Source organism: Ursus maritimus, unplaced genomic scaffold, assembly GCF_017311325.1.
Source record: "Ursus maritimus isolate PB19 unplaced genomic scaffold, ASM1731132v1 scaffold_20, whole genome shotgun sequence".
Classification (NCBI taxonomy): domain Eukaryota; kingdom Metazoa; phylum Chordata; class Mammalia; order Carnivora; family Ursidae; genus Ursus; species Ursus maritimus.
In genome coordinates this window covers 56,382,256-56,396,975 of record NW_024424453.1, presented here as the reverse complement: position 1 = coordinate 56,396,975, position 14,720 = coordinate 56,382,256, and the positions used below count along the sequence as shown (strand labels likewise).

Genomic DNA, 14,720 nt, shown 5'->3' with positions numbered 1-14,720 from the left:
ATTAAATACAGAGTTAGCATGTACTGTTAAGACAGCTATTTGAGCACCTTCTATCATATAGCAACTTGTAATCACTCTGGAAAGGGACGTTTCTGCCTTGCTAAGGTGCTGGCAGCTTTGTGAGATCTGGACCAAAACCTAGCTCGACAGCCAAGTTACTACCTCCATCATGTCCATAATTTTCTATAAAGATCCTGCCCGGGGCACCTGGGTGGCTCAGTCATTAAGCGTCTGCCTTCGGCTCAGGGCGTGATCCCGGAGTTCTGGGATCGAGCCCCACATCAGGCTCCTCCGCTGGGAGCCTGCTTCTTCCTCTCCCACTCCCCTTGCTTGTGTTCCCTCTCTCGCTGGCTGTCTCTCTCTGTCAAATAAATAAATAAAATCTTAAAAAAAAAAAAAAGATCCTGCCCACTCTACACCATGGCAGACCAACTCTGCACTATCATTTATAATATTTGGCTAACTTGGCAGAGGGAAGATTTTGAATGAAAAGAACTCTAAAGGGGATGAGACTGTTTGGATTCCAGTGTCCTGGCTGACCACTCGTTAGCTATGTGATCTTGGGCAAGTCACTTAACCTCTCTGAGCTACATTTTCCTCCTTTGTAAAATGGGAATGTTTTTGGAGATACCTTTTACATGTGCCTTGCCCCATCCCCCACCCTCCTTACTTACGCTTCCACATCTGCATGTTGTCCTTGGGATGAAACTCAAGGGCTCTGGAGCCACCCAACAGGTAGGAAGCATGACATAGGTACCAGCTTCTTCCTTGCTGCTCCCTGCTGCTCAGGAACCAGGAAACCTTTGCCTTTACACGGAGTTTGGCCCCCCGGCGGATCAAAAAGAGCAATTTGGAACTGTGGTGAGAATGCCAGCAGCTTGAATGTGGGGAGAGGGTCTCTGCATCTTCCTGCCTCCAGGGCTTTATGTGCAAGGCTCAGCGGTGGCCGTTTGGAGTGCTCAGGCCTTATTCCTCTTCTTGGGTTCTCAGCATGTCTCCAGTAGTGGAGGAGAGGTACGTGTGTGACCCCTGACTTCATGGCTGGCTCCTGTTCCCACAGACCAAAGATCAATGAATGATGAGGTAGCTGTCAGAGCACCAATTCACAGGTCACAGGACTGTGATTGTCAGGATTCCAGGCCCTGCTTCCGCAGTGTCAGGGTAGTAAATAAACCTCTTATTAGTTCAGATGGTTATTTTCTAATTCCTTTGTTATCAGCATTGGACAATGGACGGATGGAGGGGATGTGTCAGAAGCATCACCTTTTAGGGTTTTTATGGGTTAGTTTTAGGGAATCATGAAGTTTCCATCAGCAATGTGGAAGTTGAAAAGCACTCACCCCTCAAAGATTTTTGCTGATTTCCAGACTACTACGACTTCACTAATCTTATCCTATAGTTAGATAAGGATTCTGAGTAATGCAGAATATTGCAGTACTTTACCAACTGAAGTTGTTGGAACTTTCCTGATTTATGAGGATTTGGCATTTCTCAAGAATTTAACCATTTTGCTTTTGTTGGCTAAGTAAAAATTTACAGCACTAGGGCTGTTAGATTACAATGAACCAGCACGGCTCCAGCCATAAATACGAGAAATAAATTCCAGAGAGGGCAGAGGCCTCAGAAACAGTGCACCAGGGAAGTGTTGCAAGTTTCTGGAGCCATTGGCAGGCAGGGTAAGCAAGGCCTGTGAGGCCAGTCAAAGCTAAAGATAGATGGGGCGGGGGGTGGGGGGACCTTTAGAGAGATGAGACAGAAATGGTGGTTTCCAGAAGGGATATTGACTGCAAACTATATTTGGTTTTCATCTCAGCTAAGTGTAGGGCCTCATTCTCTAAAAGCAGTGCAAATACCACACCCCTTTTCCTGCCTTGGCTAATTCCTATTTACATTTTTCCAGTACAGTGAAACATCCACAGATTGCTAGATGTGGCCACAACAGGCTGATGGTAAATATAAAGGAAGTACAGAAATAACATGTGAGTGTGTCTTACAGCAAAACAAGCCTGCACCTAGCCAAGTCTCAAGCTTGTACAAAAAGAACACTGGAAAACAGGAGTCCTGCTTCCGGGACAGCTGGGGAAGATCCTCACCGGGCCCAGCCCACCTGCTGACAGCAACTATCCACAGGAGAGTATAAAGCAAATGCCACATGAAATCCCTGGAGAATGAACAAAAGCAAGCAGATGTAGGAAGGGACTTGATACTGGGAGTGGAGAACAGCGTTTTCATAGCTCTTAGCCTTCAAGAAGGCCATAACTCAGGGCAACAAGGTAGGTAGGGGCCCAGAACTCTGGTGGAAAACCAGGAGTCCTTCTGGCTTCAAGAGCCCAAGGACAGAGTTCAGAGCAGGCCCAGCCACTGCAAAATGAGGGGAGAGCCCTGGGAAGGAGAGAGCCAGACAGGGGTGCCTCCAAGTCTGAATATAACCTCTGCCCCAATTTCTGGCAGACTACAGCTAAGGATAAAATAATTCAGCTGAGACCTCAGCTGCACCAAGACATAGCATTTGCAATTTGAGTCCAACAAATTAACTGCCTGATGAACCAAACGAAAAATTGGCATTTCTCTGTCAGATGTGTTGAAGAGACCGGGTGGGGAGGCGGGGGGCTGTTGAAAATGCAGATTCCCAGGCCCTACCCACAGACTGTAGAATCTGACTCTCTCGGCTGCAGGGCCTCAACTCCGCATGGTAACCAGCAGCCTCCTTGCCTCAGACACACGAGTGGGAGCCTCGCTCTCTGAGAGCTGGCGCGGTCCACCGCTCCCGCTTGGATTTTGGAAAAACAGGCTGCGCCAAGGGTGCAGTGTCTCTTGGCTGCCCAGGAAGATGTGTCGGCTGCCTCCGTCTTCGGTGCTGGCCACGGGAAGCTGAGCGGTCCCTCGGAAGCAGAGAGGAGATGCTTCGCCCTTGCGATCATCGCTGACAACTTTTTGCTATCGAAGAGGGCCACACAGAGTCTGTCCGCCGTGTCCTGCCGCTCAGCACGAGGCCTCCTCCCTCCGCCATCTTTGACTCCCCAGACCCCCTAACTCTGGGGCCCCCCCACTTCAGAGAGAGCAGCTTTTTCAAGTCTTGAATAGATACATGTTAAAGGTCTGCTGGGGTTTTCACAATCAGCAGGCAGATGGCAAGCTGCTTGGCACGGGAAGGCGAAATACCAGTCATTCGTGTCAGGCACCCTGGTCTCCACATTTCATTGTTTCCATTGCCCTACATTCCAATTTAAACCATTCACAGATAAAAACTAAGACGCATCTCATAATCGACATGACAAACACAGCAGTCATGTTTACAAGGCACTTATCCCCCCACCTGGTCATTATGACTAACATGTCTGACCTTACCGTGGAGAAAATGGGCCCAGTCATTTAGCTCTCCATACCTGTCTCCACAAGTGTCCAGTGTCACATGATGGGGTCAACCTGACTGGGAACTCCCAGCCTTCACATCGGTCAGCCAATCACCCCTTCTGTCAAGATGAACACTTTCTCTTTAATAAAGAAAAAGTAGGCATGGGTTATTCTAAATTTTCAACTAATGGGCACTTCATGGAGACCTTTTAAGTCTTAAGTGAGCATACTGAATTTTTTTTTAAGATTTTAATCATTTATTTGAGAGAGAGAGTGAGCCAGAGAAAGAGCATGGGGGGAGGGGCAAAGGGAGAGGGAGAAGCAGGCTCCCCGCTGAGCAGAGACCTGACACGGGGCTCCATCCCAGGACCCGGGATCATGACCTGAGCCAAAGGCAGACGCTTCACTGACTGAGCCACCCAGGCGCCCCCAGAAAGTTTTTAAGGGTTAAAACATATAGTGGAATAAAATTCCTTATCCATTCATTTAGAAAACTACTCGCTAAGAATATTTTTCTATTTTAAATCTGGGAGCTGATCTAATTAAGTGATCCTAAAGCCAGACTATAGCCAGAAAACAGCCAAGTACATTTTCATCACTTCTGATCTAACGTTAAAACAGCAGGAGAGATATGGTGGTGCTTATGAGATGGGGAGAGAGAGAAAGGTGGAGCTTAACAGACAGAGATACAGCGTTACGGAGATATTCTAATTCAGGTGCCCCTAGCAACAAGTTTAAGCAAAATTAAACAAATGAAGGGGGCAGTTTCATGTTGGGACTGTTTCTATTTCAGAACAGAAACAGACCAATTATGACTTCATAGCTCAATTTTTGATAATTAAATTACTGAGGCTTACAGCCTTCCAAACTTTGAACACCTGTCCCTCTTCCCCCAGTCTGGGTCTGCACATCCTCACAGATAACACCACAACTAGTTAAGCCCCTTGAGTTATTTTCTTACCTATTTGGTATTAACTACGGTTTTTTTTTCTACTTATATATTTTTACCAAAACATAATGAATGCACAAGGATCCAAAATTTACAAGAACATAGAAAACAGACTTGTTCTTCTTCAAAGCTAATCACTGCTAACACTCAAGTACATATTTATCCTCTCCAAAATGTCTATTGATATGAGCGTGAAAGTGTATCTTTATGTGACTTCAGAGACACACACTATTCCGTATGTATGGATATATTTATATATGTGCAAATATTTGTGTGTAATATATATGTATACACACACGCTATTCTGAATTTTTTTATTTTTTATTAGTTATTTTGAAAATTTTCCATAGTCATTTATAGATCTCGTATTTGTTCAGATCTACCTCATATTTTTTCAGCTTCATTATTATTGGCATATAAATGTTTAAGGTATGCAATGCGATGATTTGATACACCTATATATTGAGATCCACATCATTTTTAAGGCTGCATAATATTCCAGTGTATGGATACACTGGAATTTAATCCTACATTGGGCTCCAGACTTTTAAAATTACAATGTTGTGGGGCGCCTGGGTAGCGCAGTCGTTAAAGCGTCTGCCTTCGGCTCAGGGCGTGATCCCGGCATGCCGGGATCAAGTCCCACATCGGGCTCCTCCACTGTGAGCCTGCTTCTTCCTCTCCCACTCCCCCTGCTGTGTTCCCTCTCTCGCTGGCTGTCTGTCACATAAATAAATAAAATCTTAAAAAAAAATAAATAAAATTACAATGTTGTAATGAAAATCTTATAGATGTTTTTGCACATTGGTGTTAGTCTATTTGTGAGATTGAAAACTGGAAACAAAATTGCTGTGTCAGGTGGCATTTGTAATTTTACCATATAAATTACTGGTCAAAGGGTAATAGCTATTTACAGTCTTACCAATAGTATACGAGAGTTCCTATTTGCCCTTAGCTTTGCTAATATATCACCCCAACCATCCCTCCTGAGGCACCATTTTCCCCCCATCTCTCAGGTTCCCCCTCCAGCTATTAGCCACTTGTCTGCCCTTTCTTGTCTCCTTAAAAAAAAAAAAAAGTTGTCCATACTGGCAGTCTCCAATCCCTACATATGCCTCCATGTATCTGTCCCTCAGCTTCAACATAACATTCTGATTTTACTTCTTTCCTGCCCCTCTTTTTCCTAGAATATTTTCAGGTAAATCCCAGTCATAATTTCAACCACAAATACTTTAGTGTGTCTCTCTAATAGATAAGGGCTTTTAAAAAAACAAGAAATGTAGTCACTATACCATTATTTCACCCAACAAAATTACTAATTCTTTAATATCATCTGATATTCAATGCATTTAAAATTTTTCTGTCTCAAAAAAAGTCTAAAATGGTTTTGTTCAAATCAGGATCCAAACAAGTTCTTTAAGCTCCCCAGTCTTTACGACTCACCATCGTCTTTATTTTATGCCTTCGATTTGTTGAAGAAACTGGGTTATTTGTCCTATGGAATTTCCCACATTCTGGATTTGGTGTGCTGTTTAACATGTTCAATACCCCATGTGTTTACACACTGATCATCGATGTGGTGGCTTGATTTACATTCAGCTTCAGTTTCGTTTGTTTCGGCCAATAATTCTTCATGGCTGGTGTTGGGTCCTTGCGATTGCAACACATGGGAGGCATTAACCTCTGGCTGTTCTTTTTTTAGTAACACTAAGATTGATCACTAGGTTCACAGGTTATCAACCTGAGCCATTCAACAAAATGTTTTCCATCAACTTTTCACCCACTTTTAGCATCCTAGATCCATTATTTCACTAGAAGTGACAAATGGTGCTTTCTTAATCCTATCATTTCTCTGGCACTTAGCTATGGTTCTCAAGTGACCAGCTTTCCCTTATCAAGCTAACCTGATACACAAGGAGGTCAGGATAAATGCTTCATTTTTTCCGGTTAGCCATTTTCCAAACAATGGGTTGGTGCTCTAGTAATCTCCAAAGGTGGCCCATAGTTTCTGACTAACATTATGACCTCATAGATTTTTGTATATTTCATATTTCAATCCACTATCCTTTCTGATGCTCAAATTGCTCCATCTTTGGCCAACAGGAGCCTCTAAAGTGACTCCTGGGTCCTTGTGACATGACCTTATTCTGATTGCTTCCTTGCTTTCAGACACAAGATGGTCCAGCCTCGTCTTATCCTTTCCCTGCCCCTTTAGTGGGACAGTCTTGGTGCTAGGCTGGCCTCATCGCTGGGCTGTGATTGCTTCAAGACCTTTCAGTGGACAAAACTATGTGATACGTGTTTTTCAGGAAAAGAAAAATAAATCACAGTATTCTACTAGTATTTCCAATTGAAATACACAATCGCAAGGCTTTTACTTGAGTCCTGTATCTCTTGTGCTGAAAATCTTGGTTTGTAATTCCACTGATGTAAGTATGTGCTCTATCATCTATACAGTTTCAAAATAATAACACCAATATCGTTACTAAAAATAAAAATACCCAATGCAGTTTAAGATTTCTTTGTGATTCCTTGGTCTGTAGTATATATTTCATTAGGAAAGTGCAGACAAATGCTGGGTTTTAAAGTCACTTGAGGTAATTCTATATGTGGTTTTACCTCCAGCTTGATACAGTTAACTTTGTCTTAGTTTTAAGAGTTGCTCTTTTTTTTAAACTATAGAAAACACTGAAACAATCCCAAAGTAAAAAGTATAAAACACGATACATATCTACGTGCCGTGCCTGTTCAGCTCCCTACCACCACTACGAAGGGAACTGAGTTATTAGTTATTGGTATAACACATTTTCCATTGTATTAAAAACAAGAGAAGCAGATGCATATTTGTTTTTCATTTGTCCCCACCTTTCCTACACAATAGGTAGCCTACCACAGATCCCATTCTTCACTTCCTCTACTCTGGAGAGAACTCCAGAATAGTCTACAGAAACAGTCATTTCCTTTCACAGCTGTGTAGCAGTGCAGATCTAGGTGGCCTCCAATCTTTAGTGGTTATAGTGCTGTAATAAGACCTTCGTGCATACACCATTTCAGGTTTTTGCCAGTGTTTGCCTCAGATAGACTGTTAGAAGTGAGACTGCCCAGAGAAGGAACAAATTCATACTTAATTTTGCTAGTTATTAACAAATTCCATCCACAGGAATTTATACTTTGAGTGCCTCTTCCCCGCTGCCTCAGCAACAACAATGTATTGTGTAAGTTGGATTTTCCCCCATCTGACAAGGTAAGAAATGGTGTCTCGGTAGTTTAAATTTGCCCTTCCCTGGGTAGGCATACCCTCTTATGTTTAAGGGCCATTTGCGTTGTTTTCCATGAACTATCTGTTCATATCTTTTTGCCTATTCTTCTAAACAGTTTCTTCTCAAAGTTTAAACTTTCCTCATATATTAGAGCTATGTGTGCCTTCCGTAACAAATAGTGCAAATATTTTTTCCAGTTTATTTACTTTTTAACTTTGCTTTTATTTGGCCATCCCAAACTCTTACTTTCAGTTACAGATGCAAACTTTTTCATTTATTGCTTCTGGATTTTCAATTATAGGAAAGTTTTCCCTCCTTTCAGATTATAAAGGAGTTTATACATATCTTCTTGTAGTTATTTAGGCTTCATTTTCACAACTGGGTTTCTGATCCTTTCAGATTTTATCCTTGTGCTGTGTGAGAAATGGATTCAACTTTGTTTTCTTCCATGTAGTTAACCACATTTGTCTCAACATCATTAAGTCTTGTCCTCAATAAGAATGCTTCCGTTATCATATACTAAATTCCTAGCCTTTATATTGTTTTTAGTCATGTTATAATATCCAGTAGGGTTATTCCTCCTTCCCCACAGTTCTTTACTAGGGCTCTTCTGGCTAGTTATCATTCTTTCCAATACCTTTATACAGGAAAAAACTTGTTTTATTGGGATCTAGTATGTGTCCCCCATATATATACGCACACACACACGTCAAATATATAATATAAATGTAATATAGCTATGTACATATATAATACTATACATACATAATATACATCTATATGGACAGAGATGCTTCAAAAGTGTTTTCTAATAATACTCTGAAACCAACTCTAGGCAAACTTTTTTTTGCAAATTAGTTTTAGAAGGAAACAGATATCACACTAAGCACTGCATGAACACAAAACAGCCACTGTACGGAGGTCAGCACACTGCGGAGCGGCCTTGCCTCCCAATGCCAAGCAGTGTTACTGCACGCCCACGTGACCCATGGTCCGTATGTGGTATAGACAGGCTGGGCCATACTGAACACTCAAGAAAATATACAGCAGCTGACTTGCTGCAACTATCACAGTAAAATTTATTCTATAAAATAAAGTTGAAGTACATTGTGTATAATTTAGCAAAGATCAACCACTGTAATAGAATTTTAAAAAAATTTAGCACCCACTGTATTTTTAGGAATTTGAGGATTGTGACCTTCTCTGCTAGCTCAATATTCACAAAATGACATAGTCTATAACCCACTGGAAATTTTAACTTTTAAAAAGAACGACAATAGTATTTTTCAAATAAAGCAAAATCAGTTGGTAGGAAAGTAAGTTCCACTTGACATCTGGGTACAACTTTTTCCTGAATCACTTGGCACATCTGTGCTCAGAAACTCCATTTACTAAGTGAACTAGTAACCTCCCTCCAAGGGCTGAGACCAAGTTTCCTTCGCAGAAACCTTCCTTTATAAGTGAAAACTGTCATTTACGCAATTAAGAGAGATTGGAGAGTGTGTCAAAAATACGAAATATTACCCAAATTATTTGTACCACTTACAGGTTTGGAGCTAGCCCTCTAAGATACTAAATAAAAAGCACAGGCTACTTTTGTTGTCAGGTAGAGAGAGCTGAACGTGTCTTGGCTCTCACGTTACCTCTTGCAGTGACCTAGTGAAGGTGCCAAGGGAGACCAGCAGTTCGCTCGGAAGCTATCTGTTGTGCTTCAGTGCAATTTGCCTATTCCTTTGTAGGAAAGACAATGTTGAAAGTAGAAAGTTAGATTTTTCTGGCAGTTAATCCACAGTGATACAACCTTACATCTCTTAACTACAGATTTCCTAATTAATCATTTAAAAAACGCAATAGTCAAAACCATTAAACCTTTATTTGCATATAAACAGTTCACTGTTTTTATTTACATGACCACCTTTCTCCTAGACAAGCAATGTTAGCAAAACATAAGGCAAAGGCGCCCAGTTGATGACAATCCTGTTCTTTTCTTGTTTGGAGGGTCTTCTCAGCAGCCAGTTATCACGTGGCAAGTTTCACAGTTTCAAACAAGTTTTCTTCATTTTAAACAGCAAGAAAGTGTTACACTTGATGGTAGTTATTGTTAAATAGTTCAATCAACCTTCTATGGCTTTTATAGTATAACTTCAAGTATGTGTATTATTTAATCAACACAAAACCTCAAAAACAAAAACCCAACAACCAAGTGCTATCCCATTTCTGGTGCCATGAGACACAATAGCACCACCTATTTTTCTGTTTTAGTGGTTAAAAACGGAATCCAGTTTTAGCACCCATCTATAGGAGTTAGAGGTTAATGACAATATATGATTGGCTTATTGGAAGGTAGCAATCTTAATATCCCCTCAGAAGGACATCTGTTCCTTATGCTGCATCCTGGCTCATGGAAAAGAATAGTATTAATGGGGGGGGGGGGGAAAGAAAGGACAGACTTTTAGTTAAGGCGTTTCAGTACTTAAATCACTTAAATACTAATTTCATGTTTCCCTGGAAGTATAGCATTATACCACATATAAAAGATCTCAAGGAATTATGTGGTTGCAGACACATCAGGATAGACCACATTTAAAATGTTAAACATGGCTTAGAGAACAGAGGAAAAATCAGAAAAATTAATGCTAGTGATCAACTCCCATCTTTTTAGCCAAAATGCTATCTCATCGCTCCATTTCAAACATGAAGGGAAAGATTCTAAACAAGTGATAAACTTTTTAAAACACACAAAACTATGATTAACTATATCAGTTACTAGACATGGTAAATACAAGCAGAGAAAATAAAGTGCACTTTTACAGTATATAAAATTATAGACCTAGTAATCACTTTTTAAAATTGGCAAAATAGGCTGAAATATAGAAAGTACCTGACATAGCAAAGTTAAATAGAAATGAAAAAAATTTCAGTTGAAAAATAACAATTTTTCAGGAGAGCAGAGGAACAAATAACCTTTTATTAAAGCTATTAGATTCAGAGACTCTTGACTAATTCGATTTTGTATAGGAGAAAGGAAAGCCATTCTTCTAGAAGGCACTAACTGGTTTAGATGTGCAAGCGACTTCATAAGGAAAACATGTGCGAGGTACAGGCAAGACTGCTGGTTCTTTTGTTGTATTCCTTTACTCAGCACAGGAGACCGCGCAGTACTGTGAGGGACTCTATCCGCCAGCAGCCTCTCCCACACCCTCTTCGTTTACTCAGTCCACAGTGTCGCAGATCTCCTTTACCTTCTGGTTGAAGTCTTCTGGTTGATCTGCATACACATAATGCCCTGCCCCAAGAATGGCCTGGGAAAGGAAAAGGAGTCAGAAGGTCAGTGAGCAAAAGCATTGAATAAAACACATAAGCAAAGACATTTAGCAATGAAAATGAGAACAGCTATACAGAAATAAAATGTAAAAGAATGAACACCACTGATCTTAGTAACTTTTATGTATTTCCATCAAATAAACAATCTGAGAATAAAGAGAAACATCTATTGGACCTTATTAAAATTTTGTATGCAAAAAACCATCCTAAACTGACCATTAATGACAGGGCCAGCAGATCAAATGAACCAAGTGAGAACATGCAGCCTTGTGAGGTAGTTGGTCAGGTGCCACTGAACATGGCTCCCACCTCAGGGATGCCACGGCTCTAGGGACAGGCACGGCCAATCTGGACATGAAAATGTGTGTGGGTCGAATCCTGCCCCTCATCACAAGTGACATCAGGTCCTGATGGAGGCTGCAGGTCTAGCTCAGATCTAAAAGCACAGGAACTAAGTGAAACTTCACTGAAGGCAAACATAATACAGCAGGCTTCACCTACAACCGAGAACCCAAACTCAGCCGCACACTTACTATTGTCCTCACATACGAATGTGGTCGTAAAGACTGGATGCTGTTGCCAGAATTGCCATCTATGCAAGATCGGGCGCCATAGATCACTGAAACTGGAATGTCAGGGTGCATTTTCCCAATCCGCAGGAGCATTGGCCTTTTTGCCCATCCATAAGGAATAGTCATATTTTTGAATGCTGTCTCACCACTTAGGGAAAAGGAAAACAACACACATATGACTTCTGGGGATGACTATGTACTGAACCCCCACCTCCAAGAAAACACTCATATTTAGCTTCTCCCCCATTTAAGAAAAACCCCAGTTTAAACAGAAAATAACATACTAGAAAGTACAAGAAACAATCCCCACAGAAGATACGTGCTTTTGTTTGATAAACAAGGATGCTCTAAACTCTAGTTGAATGGAAGTCAACCCTCTTCTAAATCAAACATGCAAACCTATCATTATTAAATTCCCTGTGGGGAGAGTTAAAATGTTTTTTTCACTGTAACTTGTTTCAAATGTAGAAGGTATCTTTTCAACATGTGCATGGCACCAGCTTTTTACCTGTAATAGTAAAAACCCAATACCAAGATAAGAAGAAAGTATTTGTTGTGTATTTACATTTTTATTCTCTGCATATAAAGACGTTTAATGTTTAATAAACCTTTCTGGCTAGGGAGAGACTATGCCTCCTGGAGCTAACCCATTCTTAGAGACAGCAAAGGATTCAACTGGGAACATGTCTGTCATATGCCAACTAAGCAATCCAGAGCCATGCCTCTTCTCTACTGCCCACATATCTAGGAGGCAATATTCCTCAGCCTTAATCATCCCAGGGCCAGGTACCAGGCAATGAGAGACCACCCCTATGTCTTAGAGCCCACCGAAATTATTCAACTACCCAGTCCAGAACTGTCTGCCATGTCCCTGCCTTGCCTTTCTGAAGAACCCAGTAAAAGTTCCGGCTTCAACTTTCCTAGCACTCTGTTTTCTGCCACCTGACCAAAATCTGGTACTTCCCTGTAACCCTTCATGGCATTCAGTGACCCCCTCTCTCTAAGCCCTGTGAGTATAATAAACTTTGCTTTCTTGAGCCTCTGTGTCTTCTCTTGTGCCCACACCTGACTGATCATCACACAAAAAAACACAGAACACTTTGCAAACTCGCAGGATAGACCCACTTTGCTATTACCTCTGTTTCCTTGCAGTACTAGGCATAACTCTGAATTGCCTGTTATGAAGAATTCAAGTTCTGTGACAAGAAAGACAACAAACTAGCACTACATAGGCACACATAATCCTGGCATGTAAATGAAGCATGGACACCAAGCATACGAACAGATGATGTACCTGGGACTGACCACTAAAAACTGTTGGAACAAGTCAGCAGAGTGTGAAGTTCTAATCCACCAGACTCGACAGCCTAGTGAGTCACAAAATGTCAATTTCCTCAGGACCCCAAACCTCTCCAGCCTCCCAACACCCTTGCCCCAGAACCTCTAACCTTAAAAAGACTAAGGCAATGGCTCCATGCCAATAGCTGCCACGGCCTCGACCCTTTAATAAAGCAGGTGTGCGTGTTCTCTGCCAAAAGTGAGGGAGGCTGGCTCTGCACCTAGCCTCTCGTCCTTGCACCCAAGTCTCAACCTTGGAAAGGCTGAGGTACCACTTCCAGGTTCTGAAGTATGGCCCCTTGACCCACCTACAATGGAGTCCTCTGAAGCATTTGTGAAACATTCAGCCCAGGATCACTGAATCAGTCTTAGAAACAAAGCTCAGGAATCACATCTTAGACAAGCTCCCCCAGTAATTCTGTTCCACCACGAAGCATGAGAACTGGAGCTCTCCTCTGCCTACTCTGCGCCTCACCCTCTCCCAACAACTCCAGGGTCTTGTCTTCCAGGCTCCTTCTAGTTCCCCACTATCTTCAGGTTGTTTTCTCCACTGGTGCCTTGCACCTAATGTCCATAAATCATGTATTCTAAAAAACAGGAAACACCTTTGTTTGGCTCTCTTGCTCCCTGTGACCACCATGCTCACAGGCTCTTTCTTCCTCCCTCTTTCTCCCCTCTTCTGATCACTGTCAAAATACCTGCAAAACCCCCTCCCCATCTTCCAGCCCTCACTTACTCTTCACAGTGCTTCTCATGCTGATCCAGGGTCATTAAAAACTGCTCAGCAAAAGAGGGGTGCAGTCACCATGTAAACTAGAACCATGCTGACTGACATCTCCTATGCACTTTGGGAGACCCTTTGGCATAGCAAAAGTTTCTAAGAAGATCCACGATACAGGAAACCATTTACTTTTGTTTAATCCAGTTGTCCTTTTTTTGTAGAGCATGCATACTCAGTTTGGAAATGCTGTTTTATATGAAATTCTTCTTTATCTCTGAACTCCAACCACCTCCTAGAGATATCTAGGACCAAAGTTTCCTCAACTTATCCATAAGCACTTTCGGGTAAGACAGTACATCCTGCTTCTTCTAACTAGTCTCTCATCAGCATCCAGTACAATGTTTTACATACTAGGTGCTCCATGAATACACGAATAAATTAAGATGTATCAGTCAGTTAACTACTGATAAAAATCTCCTAGACTATTCACATGTTTTCAAAGAACAAAAGTGTTAAACGCCAACACAATAAATTTAGAACCCTAACCCTTACCTTGGAGTCTGCACATTACAGTGGTAGATGTACTCTGTCACGGTGTCATCCTCAAACATTGACGAGTACTTCCGTTTGAAATCAGGCCTTAAACGCTGCACTAGACTTAAGCCTATGTAACAGGAAATGAATGTTTTAAATTATAGTTAACTGACAGAATACAGAAAGGTTTTGTGTTTGCTTACAGAATGAGTGTTACATGCATACAAATCTACATATATTCAAATGTATATTTTATGTGGAAAAGAACACAGATCCTAGAAGCTGCTCTGCCCAAGTTCCCTAAGAATTAAAATAAGAAATAAAGAGTATTCTATATTGCCTTACATATGTGCTTCAGGGGCCCAAAACATAGTTAATTTTCTAAGACTTGTTTTTGTAGGAAAATAAATTCTATTAAACACGGCAGGTGAGTAGAGTAGCTCAAGTTAACTTATTAATTTGTATTTCTCCCAAAATTATAACACGTTAGTATCTAAATGAAGTAAACTGAAATATAGAAGTCTTTCTGTAGAAAAATAAATCCAGGGTTTCTGCTTGGGACACTGCCAATCCTCCTGGAGAAGGCGATCCACTCCTGAGGTGAGAGGTAGGACATCCTTTCCCCAGAGGAAAAAGGATGAAGAGTAGAAGCCTCCATCTGGTCACTG

At 41.4% G+C, this 14,720-nt stretch overlaps 1 protein-coding gene across 2 annotated transcripts in view; it reads right to left on the bottom strand.

Annotated features, from left to right (window-relative positions):
- Positions 1–9,417: 9,417 nt before the first annotated feature.
- ABHD5 (abhydrolase domain containing 5, lysophosphatidic acid acyltransferase) overlaps positions 9,418–14,720 on the bottom strand; it is a 30,689-nt gene continuing 25,386 nt past the window's right edge. For both annotated transcript variants that reach the window (XM_040637035.1, XM_040637034.1), the window contains 3 exons: positions 14,071–14,182; positions 11,421–11,607; positions 9,418–10,865 (listed from right to left, as the gene is read on the bottom strand). In XM_040637035.1, the coding sequence (XP_040492969.1) occupies positions 10,776–10,865; positions 11,421–11,607; positions 14,071–14,182 (389 nt within the window). In that variant the 3' untranslated portion in view covers positions 9,418–10,775. The remainder of the gene's footprint in view (positions 10,866–11,420; positions 11,608–14,070; positions 14,183–14,720) is intronic.